The following is an 18,338-nucleotide window of genomic DNA, read 5'->3' as shown; positions in this document are numbered from 1 at the left end:
AATTACTTTTTAATTAACTTGGTCTTTAAACATAAAAACAAAGTTAATGTGATCGTTTGATCAATAATTTATTATTTATTATTATAATATTGATGTGAAATTTTATAATAATGATAACATGATTCAAGATGTGACATATATTTTTTTATGTACAAGTATCTTCGATACATTTTTTTCAAAGAAACAAACAAACATTATCCTCGCTTGTTACATATGGTCAAACAATGTCACGTTGTGTACATTTGACGTGAAAATGAGTATTGCATTAAATAAGATGGTAAAGTACACGTTTAGTATTTATCATTTTTATTTTGTTTTGGTCACTTATTTGTTTTTCAAAAAATATATTTAACGATATGTTTTGATTTTATTTTGGTCATCCGTTATTAAAAATTAATAGAATTACTGATGTGATATTTTCAAAAATTTTCAATGATGACATGACATTATCTTATGATGACACATCAGTATCAATGATAACTCTTTAACGATGAGTATTTAAAATGAAACCAAAACGTAACAATATGTATGATTTTGAAAGAAAAAAAGTCGGTGACCAAAATAAAACAAAATCGATAATTGAGATATTAAACTTGTAGTTTACCCTTTTCTTTATTTATTTTAAATAAAAGATGTTTGATTGCTATAAATTTTGAGATACTACGTGTCATGTTTACCGTAGAATAAAACGTGTCATGAATATATTCATTCTTCCAAAATCCATCTATCAAGGACTGGCAGCCATGGTTCTTGAGTATATATTTTTGGCTTTCGAAATGGTTGGAGTCACAAACTCTTAAAATTTAAGAAATGACTGGAAATAAATATTCGTTATACTAGAAATGTTCTGAGAACGATGAAAATCGTTACTCCTAGAAATGGCTTTCATTACCTTAAATAATATATTCATTAGTCCTAGAATTCAATTACTACTGCCGATTTTCAGAATTGAATACACCTTTCTTCTTAACCAACACTTGAGAAATGTCTATCCTAAAAAAAACAAGCTGAGAAATGTAATTTTTGTTTTGAGAACGATAAGAAATTCTAGCGTTTTTTTTTCTTTTTACTCAAGCCAATGCTTATATGTAATTTATAGTTGCTATAAGGGTGAAGTTCCAAAAGGATTTCCTTTTACTGTAGTAAAAGATATGTGATATTTCAAACAAACTCATGTTGTTTTTAGAATATGTTTAAAATTTTTGTTTAAACAAACACATTTTTTTATATATAATTGTTTGAATTCGATTTTTTTTTAAAATATTTTTTTATCACTGAGTTTACTCAATAAATTCAACACATTTTAACGTTAAGTAGTAAGCCTACGAAATAAGTTATTATCCGAAACAAATTATAAAAGTTGCTTACTATTATGACTTATCACAAGTGTGCGTGTCAAGCATACCTTAATGAATTGTGCAAAACGTAAAGCATAGACTCTGGGATTTTTAAAATTCAATGCTTATTATTTTTGCTTGTAAATCATTTTAGCAAACTTGAATAACAAAATAATCAACCAAGCTCAGTTATCTTTTCACTTGATATTTTACATTGAAGATTTTGTAGACATTATGCAAACCAGGAAGCCCCATGCAGCTCTTCTTGCTAGCCCTGGCATGGGACATCTCATTCCGGTCCTTGACCTCGGTAAACGTTTGGTTTCTCATCATGGCTTCAACGTAACCATCTTTGTCGTCACAACAGATGCCTCTCTTTCTCAATCCCAACTTTGGAAAGTATCAGAAACTGCATACAATCTCCTTCATGTCGTTTTATTGCCACCGGTAGATGTCTCGGGCCAGATCGATAAAACCACTTCAATCTTGACTCAGATTGGGATGATGGTCCATGAAGCTTTACCGAGCCTCCGGTCTTCAGTATTAGCAAAGGAAGTCCCTCCAACCGCTCTTGTGGTCGACATGTTTGCGACAGAAGCTTTTGCTGTTGCCGAGGAGCTTATGATGCTGAACTATGTTTTCATCACTTCAAATTCATGGTTTCTTGCCCTTACTGTCCATGCACCAAACCTTGATAAAGAAGTGGATCAAGGTGATCACATTAACAGCCAAAGACCTCTTTTTATTCTCGGGTGTGAATCGATTTGCTTTGTTGACTGTTTTTCGCATGGGAACCGAGATATCCACGGCTGATGGAATACTAGTGAAGACACTACATGAACTGGAACTCCAGACACACACTGCTTTGAATGATACAAGGAAGCTAGGGATGGTTCCCTATGTCTCGGGCCATGTAATGCCCCAAATACCGATTTAGAGATTATATTGAAATGATTCAAAAATAGGAGGATTTATTTGATTAAATATTATAAGATGAGAATGATTAGGATTATTGGTTTAGACTAAATTGTGACAATGGATTATTAAGAGGGATTTTTAGTCTTTTAAATGAAAGAGAAATTCAAGTGTATTTTTAAATTAGTATAGATAGGGAAGGGAATTAGGTTGCAAAAAGTTCTCTTTCTTCTTCTTCCTCTTTCCTCGTAGAAAAATTCTCCATAGCTCAAAGGTAAGTTTTCAATTTAATGGTTTATTACTTCAATTTTTGTTGGTTATTGAATACTTGTATATAATGGAAGCTTAAGGAAGGTTTAGATGTGATTAAAACAATGAGATAAGGGAAATAAAGGAGATTTTAGAAAATGAGTTTTATTATGATATGTTAGTATATTGGTATTATAGATGATTATTAGTAGTTTTGACTTGTCAAAGAGGAAAATGAAAGATTAGAAGCATTGGATGAGTGTAAAACAAGTTAGAAAATTTGGTGTGATTCTTAGAAGCAATGCTATTGAGGAATACTAGATGTTTTAAGTGTTTAAATGAAGGAAAATTAGTATGGTTAAGTAGAGAAAAGTTATATAGTATTGCTAGAGGAAAATTGGACAAAATTGGGTATGTATCGGGTTGAAAACTAGAAATCTGGGCATGGGTATCGGTCCTGATAGAACAGTACCGATACTATAGGCAAAAACTAGGCTGAATCAGATGAGAAGTATCGATACTGATTTAATCAGTATCGGTACCGAACGAAGTAGTATTGTAACACCCCAACTCGTACCCGACCCGAATACGAGTCTGAGATGTCACATTGACTTTAAAAATGATATTCTTATAAAAATATCAAAACATTTGAACTCATTTTAAGAAAATACAATATTCTATTAAATTATGTTTCGTATAAAATTTCGAGTAAAAAACGTATTTATGAACAGTAAAACGATACAGTACCGTATGAACAGTGATTAACAGTACATGCTACAGTATCCAAATGTTAAAATTTTCCAGATTCAAAGAGGGGAATCGATTCCCCTGCTATAGGGAATCAATACCCTGCTATAGTACTTCCGTAAAATACGTATAAATTTATAAAAATCTGAGGTTTCATCCGTATGAAATTTCCATTTACATATACACATTCTAAACATTATAAAATTCAATCATATGATTTTACAAAACCGATTAAAATATATCGGATTCAAATCTTTTATTTACATGCCAACTAAATTCTATAACCAAATACAGGTAATTCAACTACATTTTTGATCTGATCTCCGGTAAGGAGAACTGACTTGTATTGTTCCTCTTTACTTCTCTTTTCGCTTTCAAAACCTACGTGTGAAACAATCAACGCTAAGTCGATGACTTAGTGAGACATATAAAACTATAATGTAAATATACCATTTATAAACAAAAGGCATACATGCACATATACCATCATATTTCTATTCAATATCAAATCCACATGTACATATATGATTATCTTCTTCCTTCATTATCCTATTATTATCATTAATACTTTTTGTTCATATCATCATATACTTATCATTTATACCCATCATATATCATTTCATAAAGAAATACACTTACATCATATAATTCACATAATACAGTTCATAACTAAAAACATATATCCTTTCATATAACCAATACATGAATCCTGTAATTATTCCATGTGACAAATCATATACATATCACATTCAGTATATTTATTTAATTTCTTTATTAGCCCATGTACACTGTTGAGAACTAAAGGTATGTGAGTACATTGATGTTGTGCACTAATGCTATCACCCACAGCTCGTATAAATTCCCACTAGGGGCATTGAATATTTGTCCCGAATGACCACTATGTCTCGAAGGACTACTGTATATGTCCCGAAGGACCATTGTATATCCCTCGAATCTTGGCATTCCAGCTATACCACTAGCTCTCATATCACATAACATGGGCATTTATTCATTTGACATATTCACATGTACATTTCACTTCATATGATTTCATAATCATATTTCACTTAGCTTACAACACTTTTTTTGTGTTTATATAACATGTAAATCATTGTCATATCTTGTTCTCATATGCTTCACATACATCACATATATCACATTCATATCACATAGCTTCTTATTATATCATTCACATTTCCATTTATTTACATAAGCCACATAGCATTTACAAGAATATATCTATAATCAAGCATACATATATTTTCATGTCATTCATTTCATTCTCTATATCCTTATAATCAATACTCCATACACTATAACTATTGGAAATAGACTTATCACAGGTCCAATTCCTTATAATCCTATAAACTAAAATGCACTCATAAGAATCATATCAATCATATAACATTTTTAGGAGACTTCTTACCATAGTAACTCCGTCATTGGCTCATCGCAAGCCAATGTTTTTCGATAGCACAAGTACAATTAAATTGCACTCACCTTAGCCTTGCTTTGATTCGATCATAATCCTTTGATTATTCCAGAACTTGTTTAGGCTCAATATCTACATAAATATAACATTTCAAAAACAATTATCAGAAGCCTAAACATTACACTTGATGTTAATAACTTAAGCCCAAAATTCCATATTTTTTTCTTTAGGGGGGAATCTGTACCCCTTGCACAATCTGGAATTTTTGTTCAAACCCAGAAAATCATTGTTCATGCACGAAAATTCACTATATCAACTTAAATTCTTCATGTTTCATTCCCTTTTTCTATTCTTAACTCAAATATACATACTTAAACTAATTTATATCCATCTATTTCATCTTAAACCTCAAAATTCTATTCTCCATATAGAAATCAATAATCATACCAAATTTTCAACATGTTCTAATTTCAATTCTATCACTTCATATCTCTTAATTAGCTGATGACAAGTCGAATTTAACTTCAAATTCCACTTATCAACTCTATTTCAAGATTTCACTCAAAAACTCCAAATCTTTAATCTTCTCTAACTCCTTTATGTTTTGATTTTAAGATAACTTAAGCTTTCCTAAAGCTTAATTATCATCTAATGATCAAAACCCAACCTTTAATTCAACAAATAATCAACAAAATATAAAACTCACCTTTGTCTTGGAGCCTTCACGGGGGGAAGAAGAAAGGAAAAAGAAGATGAAATGTTTTCATCTTCCCACGTTTTTATCTCTTATTAAAGGGGATAAAAATATATTTCATGACAAATGACCATTTTTTCCTTTAATTCTTTGGACAATTACTAAAAACTTTCAGGAAATATCCCCAAATAAATCATTGAACTATTCAACTATTTTACTTTGACCAACAAATTCTGAAATATTTCAATTTGGTCACTAACCCGGTATTGAGGATGTTACAAGTATTGATACCATGGTAAGGGTATTGATACCAGGTATCATCGAACCTAATTTTGGTATCGATACCATATAGGGGTATTAGTACCATAGTATAGTAGTATTGATACTATGGTAAGGGTATCGATACTGGGCCACATCGAATCTAATTTTGTTATCGATACTGGAAGGGGTATCGATACCATAGTAGGGTAGTATCGATACTATTGTGGGAGTATTGATACTGAGGAACCATAAATTTTAAGTTATGTTGATATTGTTGTAGAAATGTTAATAATAAGTACTTTTGATTAATGTTTAAGTTATGATTGTTAGGAAATACACTAACAATTGATATTATACATGTATTTAATGAATTTGGGATAGATCAAAATCAAGCTCCCGAGTCGAGTAAGGCAAAAGGCAAGGGTCAAGTTCCAGTGTAATCATCTTCCCATTTTGGATATCTAAGCAAGGTGAACCAGGTGAGTGCATTTAATTATGTACGTATATGTTATAATAGTCATAATGGTATGAAATATTGATGTATGTATGGTGATTACCAAAAGGGCACTACGTGTGCTAAAATGTCAAGGAATTCATACTAAGTGTATGAATTTCCATATAGGGCACTTCGTGTGCTAACATGAGAAGGAATTCATACTAAGTGTATGAATTTCCATATAGGGCACTTCGTGTGCTAACATGAGAAGGAATTCATACTAAGTGTAGAACTTTCATATTGGGCACTTCGTGTGTTAACATGAGAAGGAATTCATACTAAGTGTATGAATTTCCATATAGGGCACTTCGTGTGCTAACATGAGAAGGAATTCATACTAAGTGTATGAATTTCCATATAGGGAACTTCGTGTGCTAACATGAGAAGGAATTCATACTAAGTGTATAAATTTCCATATAGGGGGGCACTTCGTGTCCTAAAATGATAAGAAATTCATACTTAAGAATAAATTTAAGTAAGGAGTTTATAAAAAGAGTCGAATCTTTAGATAAGGAATCCTTTGATCTGGGCATACTTGAAAAAAGGACTCGATTCTCTAATAATGAAACTAAAAGAGAATACTTACCTAAAATGTATGATCCTTTCTTGCATGGACCCTACCGCGGAAGAATCAAAAAATGGGTTTCACCTTTAAGCATAAATGAAACTTCTAAAAAAAAAAACACGGATCAGTTTTGGATAAATAAGATTCATGCTATACTTCTTACTACTGATTATCACGAATTTGAACAGACATTAGATACACTCAATATAAAATCATTATCATGAATTTCTATATAGGGCGCTTCTTGTGCTAAAATGATAAGAAATTCATACTAATTGTATGAATTTCCATATGGGAAATAATTTGTGTTTAGAACTTTACTTGTGATTAATTATGCCTCACTAAGTAATACTTAACGTGTGTTTATTTCACGCGTAGGTGGAATACTAGTTGAGTAAGGAGATCGTCAGACATCAAGTCAGAGTCGTCTCATCAATAACAGTATGACACACTTGTCTGCTTTTGATATATTTTGGTTGGCATGCAATAGGTTTAGTAAAAATGCTTTGAAAATCTTTTGAATTAAACTAATGTATAACGGTGAAATGTAAATCATCTGTTTTTAATGTATATGTAAGTTTAATTCATGTTTTCATTAAAAGTAAATTATAATGGTTTATAAAATGAAACAAAATTGTACTGATTTTTAAATGAGAAACTGGTTTAAAAGTGATGTGATATATGTATCTCGTATATATAATGGTATACGGGAGATGGGCGTTACAGGCCAGATCGATAAAACCACTTCAATCTTGACTCAGATTTGGATGATGGTCCATGAAGCTTTACCGAGCCTCCGGTCTGCAATATTAGCAATGGAAGTCCCTCCAATTGCTCTTGTGGTCGACATGTTTGCGACAGAAGCTTTTGCTGTTGCCGAGGAGCTTATGATGATGAAGTATGTTTAATCACTTCAAATGCATGGTTTCTTGCCCTTACTGTCCATGCACCAACCCTTGATAAAGAAGTGGATCAAGGTGATCACATTAACAGCGAAAGACCTCTTTTGATTCCCGGATGTGAATCGATTTGCTTTGTTGACTGTTTTGAGCCGTTTCTGAAACGAAACGAGGGGTACCTTCGCATGGGAACCGAGATATCCACGGCTGATGGAATACTAGTGAACACGTTCCACTCACTGCTTTGAATGATACAAGGAAGCTAGGGATGGTTCCCTATGCACCCATTTATCCAATTGGGCCACTGGTGAGGACGTCGAACCTGGTCTGAGAAGTGAAGTTTTGAATTGGCTAAGCAAGCAACCCAAAGGATCAGTGATATATGTTTCTATTGGGAGTGACGGAACCCTGTCCGCCGAGCAAACTATAGAGCTAGTATGGGGTCTAGAGAAGAGCCAACAACGATTTATTTAGGTGGTTCGTCCACCAGTAGAGAATGATTCAGCAGAAACAGTTTTTAAGACAAACGAAGCTACACCGGCTTCCCAAAACTACTTGCCAGAGGGTTTCTTGAACCGGACCAGCAAAAAGGGCTGTGGGCACCTCAAGATGAAATCTTGAGCCACCAATCCATAGGTGGATTTTTGTCCTGTGGGTGGAATTCAAGTCTAGAGACTATTGTCAATAGTGTTCCGATGATTGCGTGGCCACTGTACGCTGAACAGAGGATGAATGCAACATTAATGGCCGAGAACATGGGGTGGCAATCCGGTCAAAGTTGTTACCATCACAGGGTGTGATCTATAGAAGGGAGATAAAGGTAATGGTTAGAAAGATTATGGTGGATAAAGAGGGTGAAGAAATCAGAGCCAGGGTGAAAATGCTATAAAATCATGCGCTGTAAAGGCTTTAAGCAAGGGTGGCTCCCCGTACAATGCTCTGACCAACGTTGCCAAAGATTGTGAGAACAGAATGTAAAGCCAGAATGCAGAAAGTGGCCAATCATCATCTTTAGGGTGATGTTTCATACTGAAATTTTCTCTTATTGATATTACATAAAATGAATGGTGATTCAACGGAGATAAGAGGATTTTGTAATCCAGCGTCTGCTCCTTCCAGAGCTGACCCGTGGAGTCGAAAAACGCCTTCATCTGAGCCTCCATACAACCATACCTCGTCGGAAATCCGAAAAGTAACCCATACGTCGTTGCTAATTCCAACGTCGTAATTTCCGGAATCTCCAGGTCTTTAGGCGGCTCCTTCATGAGCTCCACCACATTAGCCGGAAGTGTCTCAGGAACCCGAAAAAGAACTGCCTCGACACCATCCACGCCCTCGACTTCTTTCTTCATCCGCTTCGCCAGCTTCTCCACGTGACCGTACACGGAGTAAAACAATGAAGAGTTTCAACGTTTGATTGGGTATTTGTAGAATTCACTGTCTCAGCGGGGATTTCCGGATGTCTTCGTCAGAGGCGATGCGTGCATTGTTGGGGACTGTTGTGGATGACCCACGGCGGCGGGAGGCGCCTTCAGGAGGAGAATTTCTTCTTGCTCGGGACACAACCACGGCCTTTGCCCATAGATGATTAAGGGTGGGAAAAAGGAAGATTAAGAAGAAAAATCCCTTTTTGAGGTACAAGGATCCAGAATAAGCAAGTAATATACATAGAAGATGAAGATTGGCATTCTTTTTTCTATTCAATTCCGACCTGTGAAAATTAAATATATACACTTTTGATTCCCATGTTAGCAGTAAATGTAGAAAATGGAAGAAAACAATTAACTATAGCAGAACCAACAAGACTTTTTCGTCCGACACGTGTCCAACATTTTTAAACTCTAAACAACGCCGTGTTTTTGAAGCTGAAGTGGATGTGGCATGGTTTTAAGACAATGGTCCATATTTATTGGACCAATACCATGGCTCAACCAATATCTGCTAACGCCTTCACATTAAATGGTCGGCTAAATCCATACCATAAAACCTAGATGAGTTGAAAATGTTGGCTTACAAAATCCACAATATAAAGCCCAAGATTGGCTTGAATCCTAGAACAATGGCCCATGAAACCATATACCAAGGGTTAATTACACGGGACATCCTCAAAACAATCTCACATATTTATATTTATTCCTTGAACTTTAAACTATTAATATTGTATCATATCAATCACGTCATTCCATTATTTTAATCATTAATTTAGACGTTAAATGTTAATTCAAATTTGATGTAGAATAACAAGTACACATATATTTACAACTGGATTCACAAGATTTTAAATTGTCACATTACATTAAAATGATACTTAACTACCAACTTAATAACTTATTAAATGGTCTCGGTGGTAAAAGTGTTCTACTTAAAATTTTTGAGTTTGAATATATACATTTGCAAAGTATTTACATGTTATCAATGGTTATGAAACATATACTATCTTATAATAATACAAACTATTAAAAAATGAATTAAATTAAAATTTAAACCGAATTTTAGAATATTTAATAATGAACTTATATACGATAAATAAATAAAAACAACATTAAAATCTAAATAAACAACCACTCAACATCTGTTCATATTAGATTGAACCATCACAAATTCACAATTGATGAATCCAATCAATAAATAGGTTCAATTACCGACACACTAAAATATAGAATATATTTAGTAACTCAAAGTTTCTCTTTAATTACTTGTCCTAAAAGGCATGGACAAGCTTCCACCTACTATTTATGCCCATGTTTAAGCCAGTAATCTCTTGATTAATCACGAACATATCCAACACTTTGTTCGAACCACTTAATCATAGAAAAACACGAATCATTTCACGTGCAAAAGACTACACAATAATAAAGAATTATAAAATTCAAATAGAGGGTCTAAAATTACACAAAGTTCGATACAATGCCGCTATAAAAATAATGTCTCTTCCTCATTGGAGACTCATTCGAGAAGGTACTTCAATTCCCTTTCTTTATAGTGTTATTTGCTTAATGTTTCGCAGCGCCTTCACCGTGATGGTTATATAATAGTTATATATCATATATGACAGATGAAACAAGTGAGGTTGATGGGAGTTAACAAGGGATTCAAGGGAAGCAAGCCCATGGTAATAGAAAGGATCGATGCGTATTCAATTGAATAGAGTTGAATTAGAAAGTTTTGAGTTATTGAGTTGACGAATCATATTTCATTATTCAAAATTTATTTGAATTTTCTTTTGAGTTGAGTCGAGTTTTATAAAATTTGTGTCCCGTCTAATTGAATCAAGTTTTTTAAATTTCTGTTTAAATTTAATTATAATTGTTTATAATATTATGGTATATATTAGTTCTAATTTAAACAACTTTCTCTAACCATGTAAGGTGTACATTTTTTTCCTTCTTTAGTCATATGTAAGATTAAGATTTGTAATGTTATTTAATAAATCAAATACCATCTAAAATTCAAAAAAAAATATTAATTTTTTTTAAAGAATTGATTTTGAGCCTAATAAGAGTATAAATGAACCATGAAATTGATATGAATAAATCATCTGTAAAAAGTTATAATGAGAGGAAAATTGAACAAAATGTTAAGGGAATAAATTTTAAAATAAGAAAATTTGTTATTAAAAATAAAATTAAAGTTATATAGATATTCTATAGTTTTAGAGGAGCATATAGTTAAAATATGGTTAAAATTGACTTAAAACAAAAGATAAATCAAAGTAACAGAGAAACAATGTAAAATCAAGGGATTAAATTGTAAAAAGGAAACATTTTCTCAAAAAGAGAAAATTGAAACTACATAGATATTTTACATTGATTTAGGAACATGAGGTTCAAATTTTATTAAAATAGACTTCAAGTGAAAAAAGGATTAAAGAGATAAGGAAATTAGAGACTAAATCATAAAATAATCAAATTATTTAGTTAAATATCAAAATGGCGTGGTTTCAGGTTTTAATTTTTTTAAAATTTTGAATTAATAAAATTCAAACTAGAGTTAAACTCAAAAGGCAACACACTGATTTGAATTAATTCAAACAATCCAATTCAGATATTTTAAAATTAAAAAAATATTTTTTTAAGTTAAATTAAATTTTATTTATCCTAATAATAACATACCACTGAAAATGACGCATAAATAATGGAAAATACAAAGAGGCATGCACCATTGTCTTCGGATCTTAGGCAGGCTTGGTGGAGCAGGCGATAATCGGTACCTATCCCCAACACTTGGCATACACGTGTTAACCAAAGTCGTAACTAATTTAGATAATGCCTTAAATTAAGGCGTAATTCAAGGATTGATCTTTGTTAAAAAACCCTTGAAACAATAAAAATGCATGTCTTAAAATGCTAATTTTATTGGTGCGTTTCTTTTTTAATAAATCACTAATTTTACTTCAAATAGAAAATATCTTAAATTACAATAATATTTACAATCATAATCGTAAATTAAGCACATAATTAGGACAATTTTATATAATCATTGAAATAAAACTAGCAACTTAAGATCAAAAAAAACACGAATAAAGATAAATACAAACATATCTGATCGCAACGGCAAACGAACCAGAAAATGAGATCAAACTACTGAAAGACCACCGACGAAATGTAAATCAGACTCGAGCGACATGAAAATATATCCACAAATACATAACAGGTATCCAAATTCAATCCAATGATCCAAAGTAAGGAATATCAATAATATAATAGATAAGCGTCAGATCAGTCATTGCGATGTCTAATCAACCCTTAGGGAAAAAAATGAAAACAATGACAAAACAACCGAAAACATGTCAAAATGCAGAAGAAATGTGCCATAAAAGTATATGAAAACGTGTGATACAAGCAGACTTTAAAAAAATAATAAATGATAACAAAGAACATCGACGGTCGGCAACCAACATTAAAGTTGATAGCATTGTTGATCAACAAGGAAAAAAAAGATATGAACGGCTTACCAATGAGAGAAAATTTCACCTCATTACAATAATGTTTTAATTTTATTGGTGCATTATTCAAAATAATATATTTCAATTGGTGCATCCAAATATCATGTACAAACTTTAGTGGTGTTTATAATCATTCCATATAGTATTCAATCTATTGATCAACGGTGTATACAAATAAAAATAATTATATATTTTTCTTTTACTCTTTTTTGGGTTGGATGTCCTACCCGTTAATTTTCACATGATCATAGGTCGGGCCAAGGGACACAATATCTGATGTTTCGATACTCGAGACTTGATTTCCTATTTCATTTATTTTTTTATTATTTTAGATTAGTTTGATGGGTACCCAATAAACTTAACATTGATTTTTGTCTAATTTAAATTTCATCCTTTAATTTTTGAAAATTAAGAAAACTAATGCCTCTATTAAAACTGAAAACAATTCATTTGGATAACATCGACATATCTTATTAAGTTAAAATAACTATTAAATTTTTGTAAATTAAGCGGACGAAAAAATTGAAAGAGTAATTTTATAAAATAAAGGGATGTTGTACTGAGAAGTAAACAAGGTGTAAAAGACAAAGTAAGGAGGAAAACATGGAGTGGGGCAATTGGCAAAGATAAAAACACAGACAGAATTGACTTGGAAAGGATAGAAAGAGGAACCCTGATTGGAATTTGACATTTGATAAGCACTGGACTTAATCTACACACACACACTTACCTCTCATTCCCCTTTTCTTTTCTTTTCTTGTCATTACACAGGAGAACTGGGGGAGGTGGTGTTAGGGGCCAACTTCATGTGTCACACAGATGAAACGTAAGCACCAGAGACATTATGTGCAGAAAAAAATATGGGTCCAATATATTCCCAGCTATTGGTCGACAGGTTGAAAAACCAAAAAGATGTTCCCACTGTGTCATCATAGGTTCATAGTCTTGGTGTCATTTTCACAACCCCAGGAAGGAAATGTAATAAAACTAGTTTTATATATAAAAGAAAGGGTTTTGAATTGATGATAATGGTATAGTTTTGCTGTTTCGAGCTGTATTACAACAAAGTACTTGTATGATTTATGATCTAAATGATATATAGTTAGAATAATATTATTGGGTTGTGTGGGAATGGAATTTGTTTGATTGAGTTATAAAATGTCCTTAATCAAGGGAAGACCTTTGATTAGCTAAGGAAAAACTAATGCAATATCTAATCACCAAATAGCTGTTGGAGTTGGAAGAAGGGGAAACAGGAGCTCCAAATGTCGGGATAAACATGACACTTGATTAATTTAATGTTATTAGGCACTGTCATGGTTTATTAAATTCACTAAACAACTCAGAAGCATTCAAAGGAATCCCTCCCCATATGCCATGCGCATCTTCCTCGGCCTAAAACTACCTTTCTTGCTTTATTATTATTTTCTTTCTCTCATTAACTGCCAAATCTGTTTAGAGAATCTCTTTGCTAGCTTCATCCCTATCCTCTCTTAATCCGAGTTTAACCTTGGTAAACAAGAAAATGAACACCAACTGGATTTAAAAACAAAAGCCTTTTTGCAACTTTCACTTAATTAGTAACCCATAAATTAGTAGTACATGTATAATAGTAGTTAAAGCCTTTTTCTTGAGAGATAAAGGGTCCCTAAAGGATTAATGTATATGTTTAGACAAAGATTTGCAATTTAATCCATTTTAGAGGACATAATGGAGTCATCGATGTAGTTTTTATAGTAAACTCTGTCCTTGCCCGTTACTTGATAAATGTTATTAGCCAAACCATTTTACTGAAAAGTAAATGGATTCTTTTTAGATAAGATTATGCCTAACAGAGATAAATGAGCAAAATGTAAAGTTGCGAAGTTTTTAAATTTTCTGCTTTCCTTACAAGCACGATTATCAATGGTGGAATCAAAGTGTTGGTTAAAGTGCGGTTTGGGAGTGGTGGGTAGGGCTGGCATCAAATCAAGACTGTTAGAATCTTTTGGAGTTAAACAGAGAGCCATTGACATTTAAGGCTTTTAGGTTGAAGGTGGTGGGGAGAGAATAAATATGGCGGCTTGGGGGGCTAAGTTTTAGCAGTGAAAATGTGGACCGAAGTAACCTGATTGGCGTGCAGGTGAGACAAACTGTCTACATCGAACTGGAAGTGACACGTGTTGGATCGAACAAGGTGGTCCCGAAAGTGCTATTTTCTGGGGTGCTGACACGTTGGCTGCACCCCATGTGCATGCATGCCCTTACTTCGAAAACGGTCTCTGTGTTTTTGTCTCCCTTTCTCTTTCCTGCAGCTCTTTTAGTTTTCCAATCGTGACTTGAATACATTACCAAGTGGCTCTCATCAGAATTACCTTCTACTTACCGAGACTGTAAAAAAAAAAAACATATCGTAACGTGTCCATTGTTTCACTTATGAAGTGTTTATGTTTTACTAGATGACTACTTCCCCCGTTTTTAACCATTTTGAGCTTCTTTCCAAAGATTGAATGATCTCATTTTATGTATTTTTTTAAATGTTTCTAGGTTGCGGGTGGACAGACGTAAAGCTAAATGGCTTCGTAGTTAAAAATCATTTTTATAAATTTATATAATATATATTTTTATTATTAAGATTAGATTTCACTAACCCCATTTCAAAATTACCTAATTAAAAATTCCACAAATACATCAACATTGTAAAAATAACTCGTAAGTAGTAATATATGACACGCAAACACTTTTCATTTAATATTAACAAAAGATTTATTGATGAATTCATCCTGTGTTTTAATGATTAAAATAAATATTATTATTTTTTAAGATTTTAAATTTAAACAATTACGTCTATATAACGTACGTGTCCTATCGTAAGTGGTTAGACTCGGGTGAGTTTTTTCTTTAATAAAAAAACCCAATTTTTTGTTTTATTTTCACCCATTTCCACCTTGGAACTTGGGATGGATGGTTACTTAAAAGTTAAAAATGCAAGGTCATTGGCTAAAGGCAATAGAGTTGAGATACCACCTAATTGGACTACAAAAGGTGATTTGGCAATGCATGTCCAAATCCGGAGGCCAACCATCCCTCCAATTTTTTAAGGTGGTCAGGTTTGGGATCCCAAGACCCGTTTGATTTGTATTTGTTCCCTTGCTCACCCCTCACTTTTGCTCTTAATTACTTTATTAGGAAAGCCTAATCCGAACCTAGGGGACCAAATGTTAATTAATTAGGAAGCTTGTGGGATATGCACTCTTTTATTTCTATTAATTAATTAATGGAATTTTTGTGTGAGGAAGAAAATATATTTTTGTGTAAAAAAACCCCTTATCAACAAGTTTATAAGATTGGTAAAAACTAAGTAATTAAAGAATAGACTTTCTTTTGTATCAAATTAATATATCAAATAATGGCATTGTTGTTATTCATGAAGCAATGAAGTACAGTCTTTGATAGGGTACTCCTTAAGGCAACAAACAAGTGCTTACGTCATCCTCAACCCTATAAATAAACAACGTTTCTTCTCAACACATTCACTTCACCACCATATTACTAAAGTCAAAGAGAGAAAAAAAAAAGGAAATTTCTTGAAGAAAGAGAGAGAGTGAAGATTAATTAGCAAAGAATCATGACAACCCAAACGAAAGAGCTTGAAGATCATATAGCTCTTATCTCCCAAATGTACCCTGGCCTATACACTCAAGTTGCACCACAAGAAGGTAATAGTTTGTACAGTAAAAATAAAAAAACTTCAGTCTTTTCTATGATTTTCCAATAGTCTTGGTAGATTAAACTGGTCCTTTTTTTAATGTGCAGGCGAAGCGAAGCCTCGACGAAGACGGAGGAAGAACAAGGGAGGGGAAAGCGGCGCTGCAGCGGCAGCTAAGAAAAGGAAGCTTAGTGATGAACAAGTTCATCTTCTTGAACTTAATTTCGGAAATGAACATAAGCTCGAGTCCGGACGTAAAGACCGGCTTGCTTCGGAGTTGGGGCTCGACCCTCGGCAGGTGGCGGTTTGGTTCCAAAATCGAAGGGCCCGTTGGAAGAATAAGAAGCTTGAGGAGGAGTACAGCAAACTAAAGGCAGTCCATGAAGGCGTTGTTCTTGAAAAATATCGGCTTGAATTGGAGGTATAATTATTTCAACTCCAACTTATTTCATACATTTTAAAATGAAAAATAATATGATTCATCAGTTAAATGATTAACTTAGTTGGATGTTTAAACACAAACCCTCTCTTTATCAAAGATTTCTATTTCATATTTAACCTCTTAAAAAAGGAAACTTATTTTTTTTTTTAGATTTCTCAGGAACCAAACTGATGCTAATAATAATATTAGGATGTCCCTTCTTACAAATTAACATGTTTTTGTTTTTATTCAACATGAATGATTTGATTTTGATATTTCAAAAAAAAAAATCTCTATTCCCATATTAACCGGATATACCCATTTTAATTTATCACAACACAATTCAAAAAAGAAAAGATGAATTGATGGGAGCTTAATTCCGCAATTTATGAAATATTTTTTAAGAACTGATTATTAATTAACAAAACAATTAAGAGAGTTGGTTCGAAGAAAATGAAGCAAGTGCCTGTCTCTTTAAGCTTTATCCTCTTAAAAAGATAAGGAGACCCACATACTAGGAACGTACATGAGCTCTAGGCTCGAAAAAAATCATGCCATCTTGTTGGGTTAGGCCATTAAAAAACTTCATAAAGAAATTTTGGACAGATAGTGACAAAAGCATTCACAAATGAACATCAAACCTTACCACTTCATTACACAACAAAAAAGTAGTTGAAAAAACTGCAATCAAAACATGGATCTTGCTTAAGCTAGATGGTGCTGGCCTTGGCCAAGGCCCGTAACATAATTTATTTGATTTTTTTTAACTATCGACATCTAATATATTATTCAACTGATTCAAATTTTAAAATTTCAATATTTTTATGTAGATTTTAAAACTTAAAGACCAACTTCGAGAGGCGGAGAAAGAAATCCAAGGGTCAACGGAACGAGTCGACGGGGTGTCGAGTAACAGTCCGTGTTCATCATCAGTATATTCAATGGAAGCCGTGGATCCACCACCTTTCCTTGGGGAATTTGGATATGATCAAGATGTTTTCCATATAGGACAAAATAGTTATATTCAAGGCCTGGAGTGGATGAACCTATATATGTAATTAACTAGTATGTGTAGATAATTATGATCTCTATATATCAAATATAATGTAATTAATCCTTAACTTTGTTTCTTAAAACAGTTTGCTAGTGTTAACAAGGAACTCTAAATTTAGACATTAATGTTATTAGAGGTACTATGTTAAGTAACTTACCTTTTGACTAAGATGGTTGAGTGATTTAGTCAACAAAGTTTAACTATTTTTTAATGATAAAGAAAATGTTGTTCTCTCAAATTCGAGCTGTTACGTCTGTAGGATATATATGTTATCAATTAGTTAAAAGTTACTAAACAAATAATACTTTATAATTATTCGACAATTTAAAAGAATATTCTTCTCTTCAAATTAATTAATTATCATAAATTCTCTCAAAGTTTGACTAGTAACATGATAATGTTTAATCTTATGTACACAAATTCCCAAAACTATATAAAAAGATATTGAAAACCTTTAAAAAAATATAGATAAAACGTAATGTTAATAGCTTGATTATTGATATTATTAACTTGAACTTTAATTGATAATTAAATTTAATTTTAGTGCAATTTTATTTGTAAAATATTATTTAATAATTAAGTTTATTTAGGTAATAAATTTTGTATAAGGATTTCTGGTGACTAAATATTCGATA

At 32.5% G+C, this 18,338-nt stretch overlaps 1 protein-coding gene and 1 pseudogene across 2 annotated transcripts; both read left to right on the top strand.

Moving 5' to 3' along the window:
* Positions 1-1,571: 1,571 nt before the first annotated feature.
* On the top strand, positions 1,572-9,183 carry LOC120141790 (annotated as a pseudogene).
* A 6,886-nt stretch (positions 9,184-16,069) lies between these two features.
* LOC120141759 (homeobox-leucine zipper protein ATHB-40-like) lies at positions 16,070-17,833 on the top strand. Of its 2 annotated transcripts, XR_005517798.1 has the most exons (4): positions 16,070-16,238; positions 16,336-16,649; positions 17,480-17,768; positions 17,801-17,833. XR_005517798.1 is itself a non-coding variant. In XM_039156555.1 (3 exons), the coding sequence occupies exons 1-3, from the start codon at positions 16,148-16,150 to the stop codon at positions 17,705-17,707; spliced, it is 633 nt and encodes a 210-aa protein (XP_039012486.1). In that variant the 5' UTR covers positions 16,070-16,147; the 3' UTR covers positions 17,708-17,770. The 2 variants fall into 2 exon arrangements, 1 of the variants encoding a protein (XP_039012486.1); XM_039156555.1 differs by lacking the exon at positions 17,801-17,833 and having other exon boundaries at positions 17,480-17,770.
* The last annotated feature ends 505 nt before the right edge of the window (positions 17,834-18,338 follow it).

The sequence above is a fragment of the Hibiscus syriacus genome, unplaced genomic scaffold (genome assembly GCF_006381635.1).
Source record: "Hibiscus syriacus cultivar Baekdansim isolate YM2019G1 unplaced genomic scaffold, ASM638163v2 tig00110813_pilon, whole genome shotgun sequence".
NCBI lineage: Eukaryota > Viridiplantae > Streptophyta > Magnoliopsida > Malvales > Malvaceae > Hibiscus > Hibiscus syriacus.
This window is presented reverse-complemented; position numbering and strand designations above follow the sequence as displayed.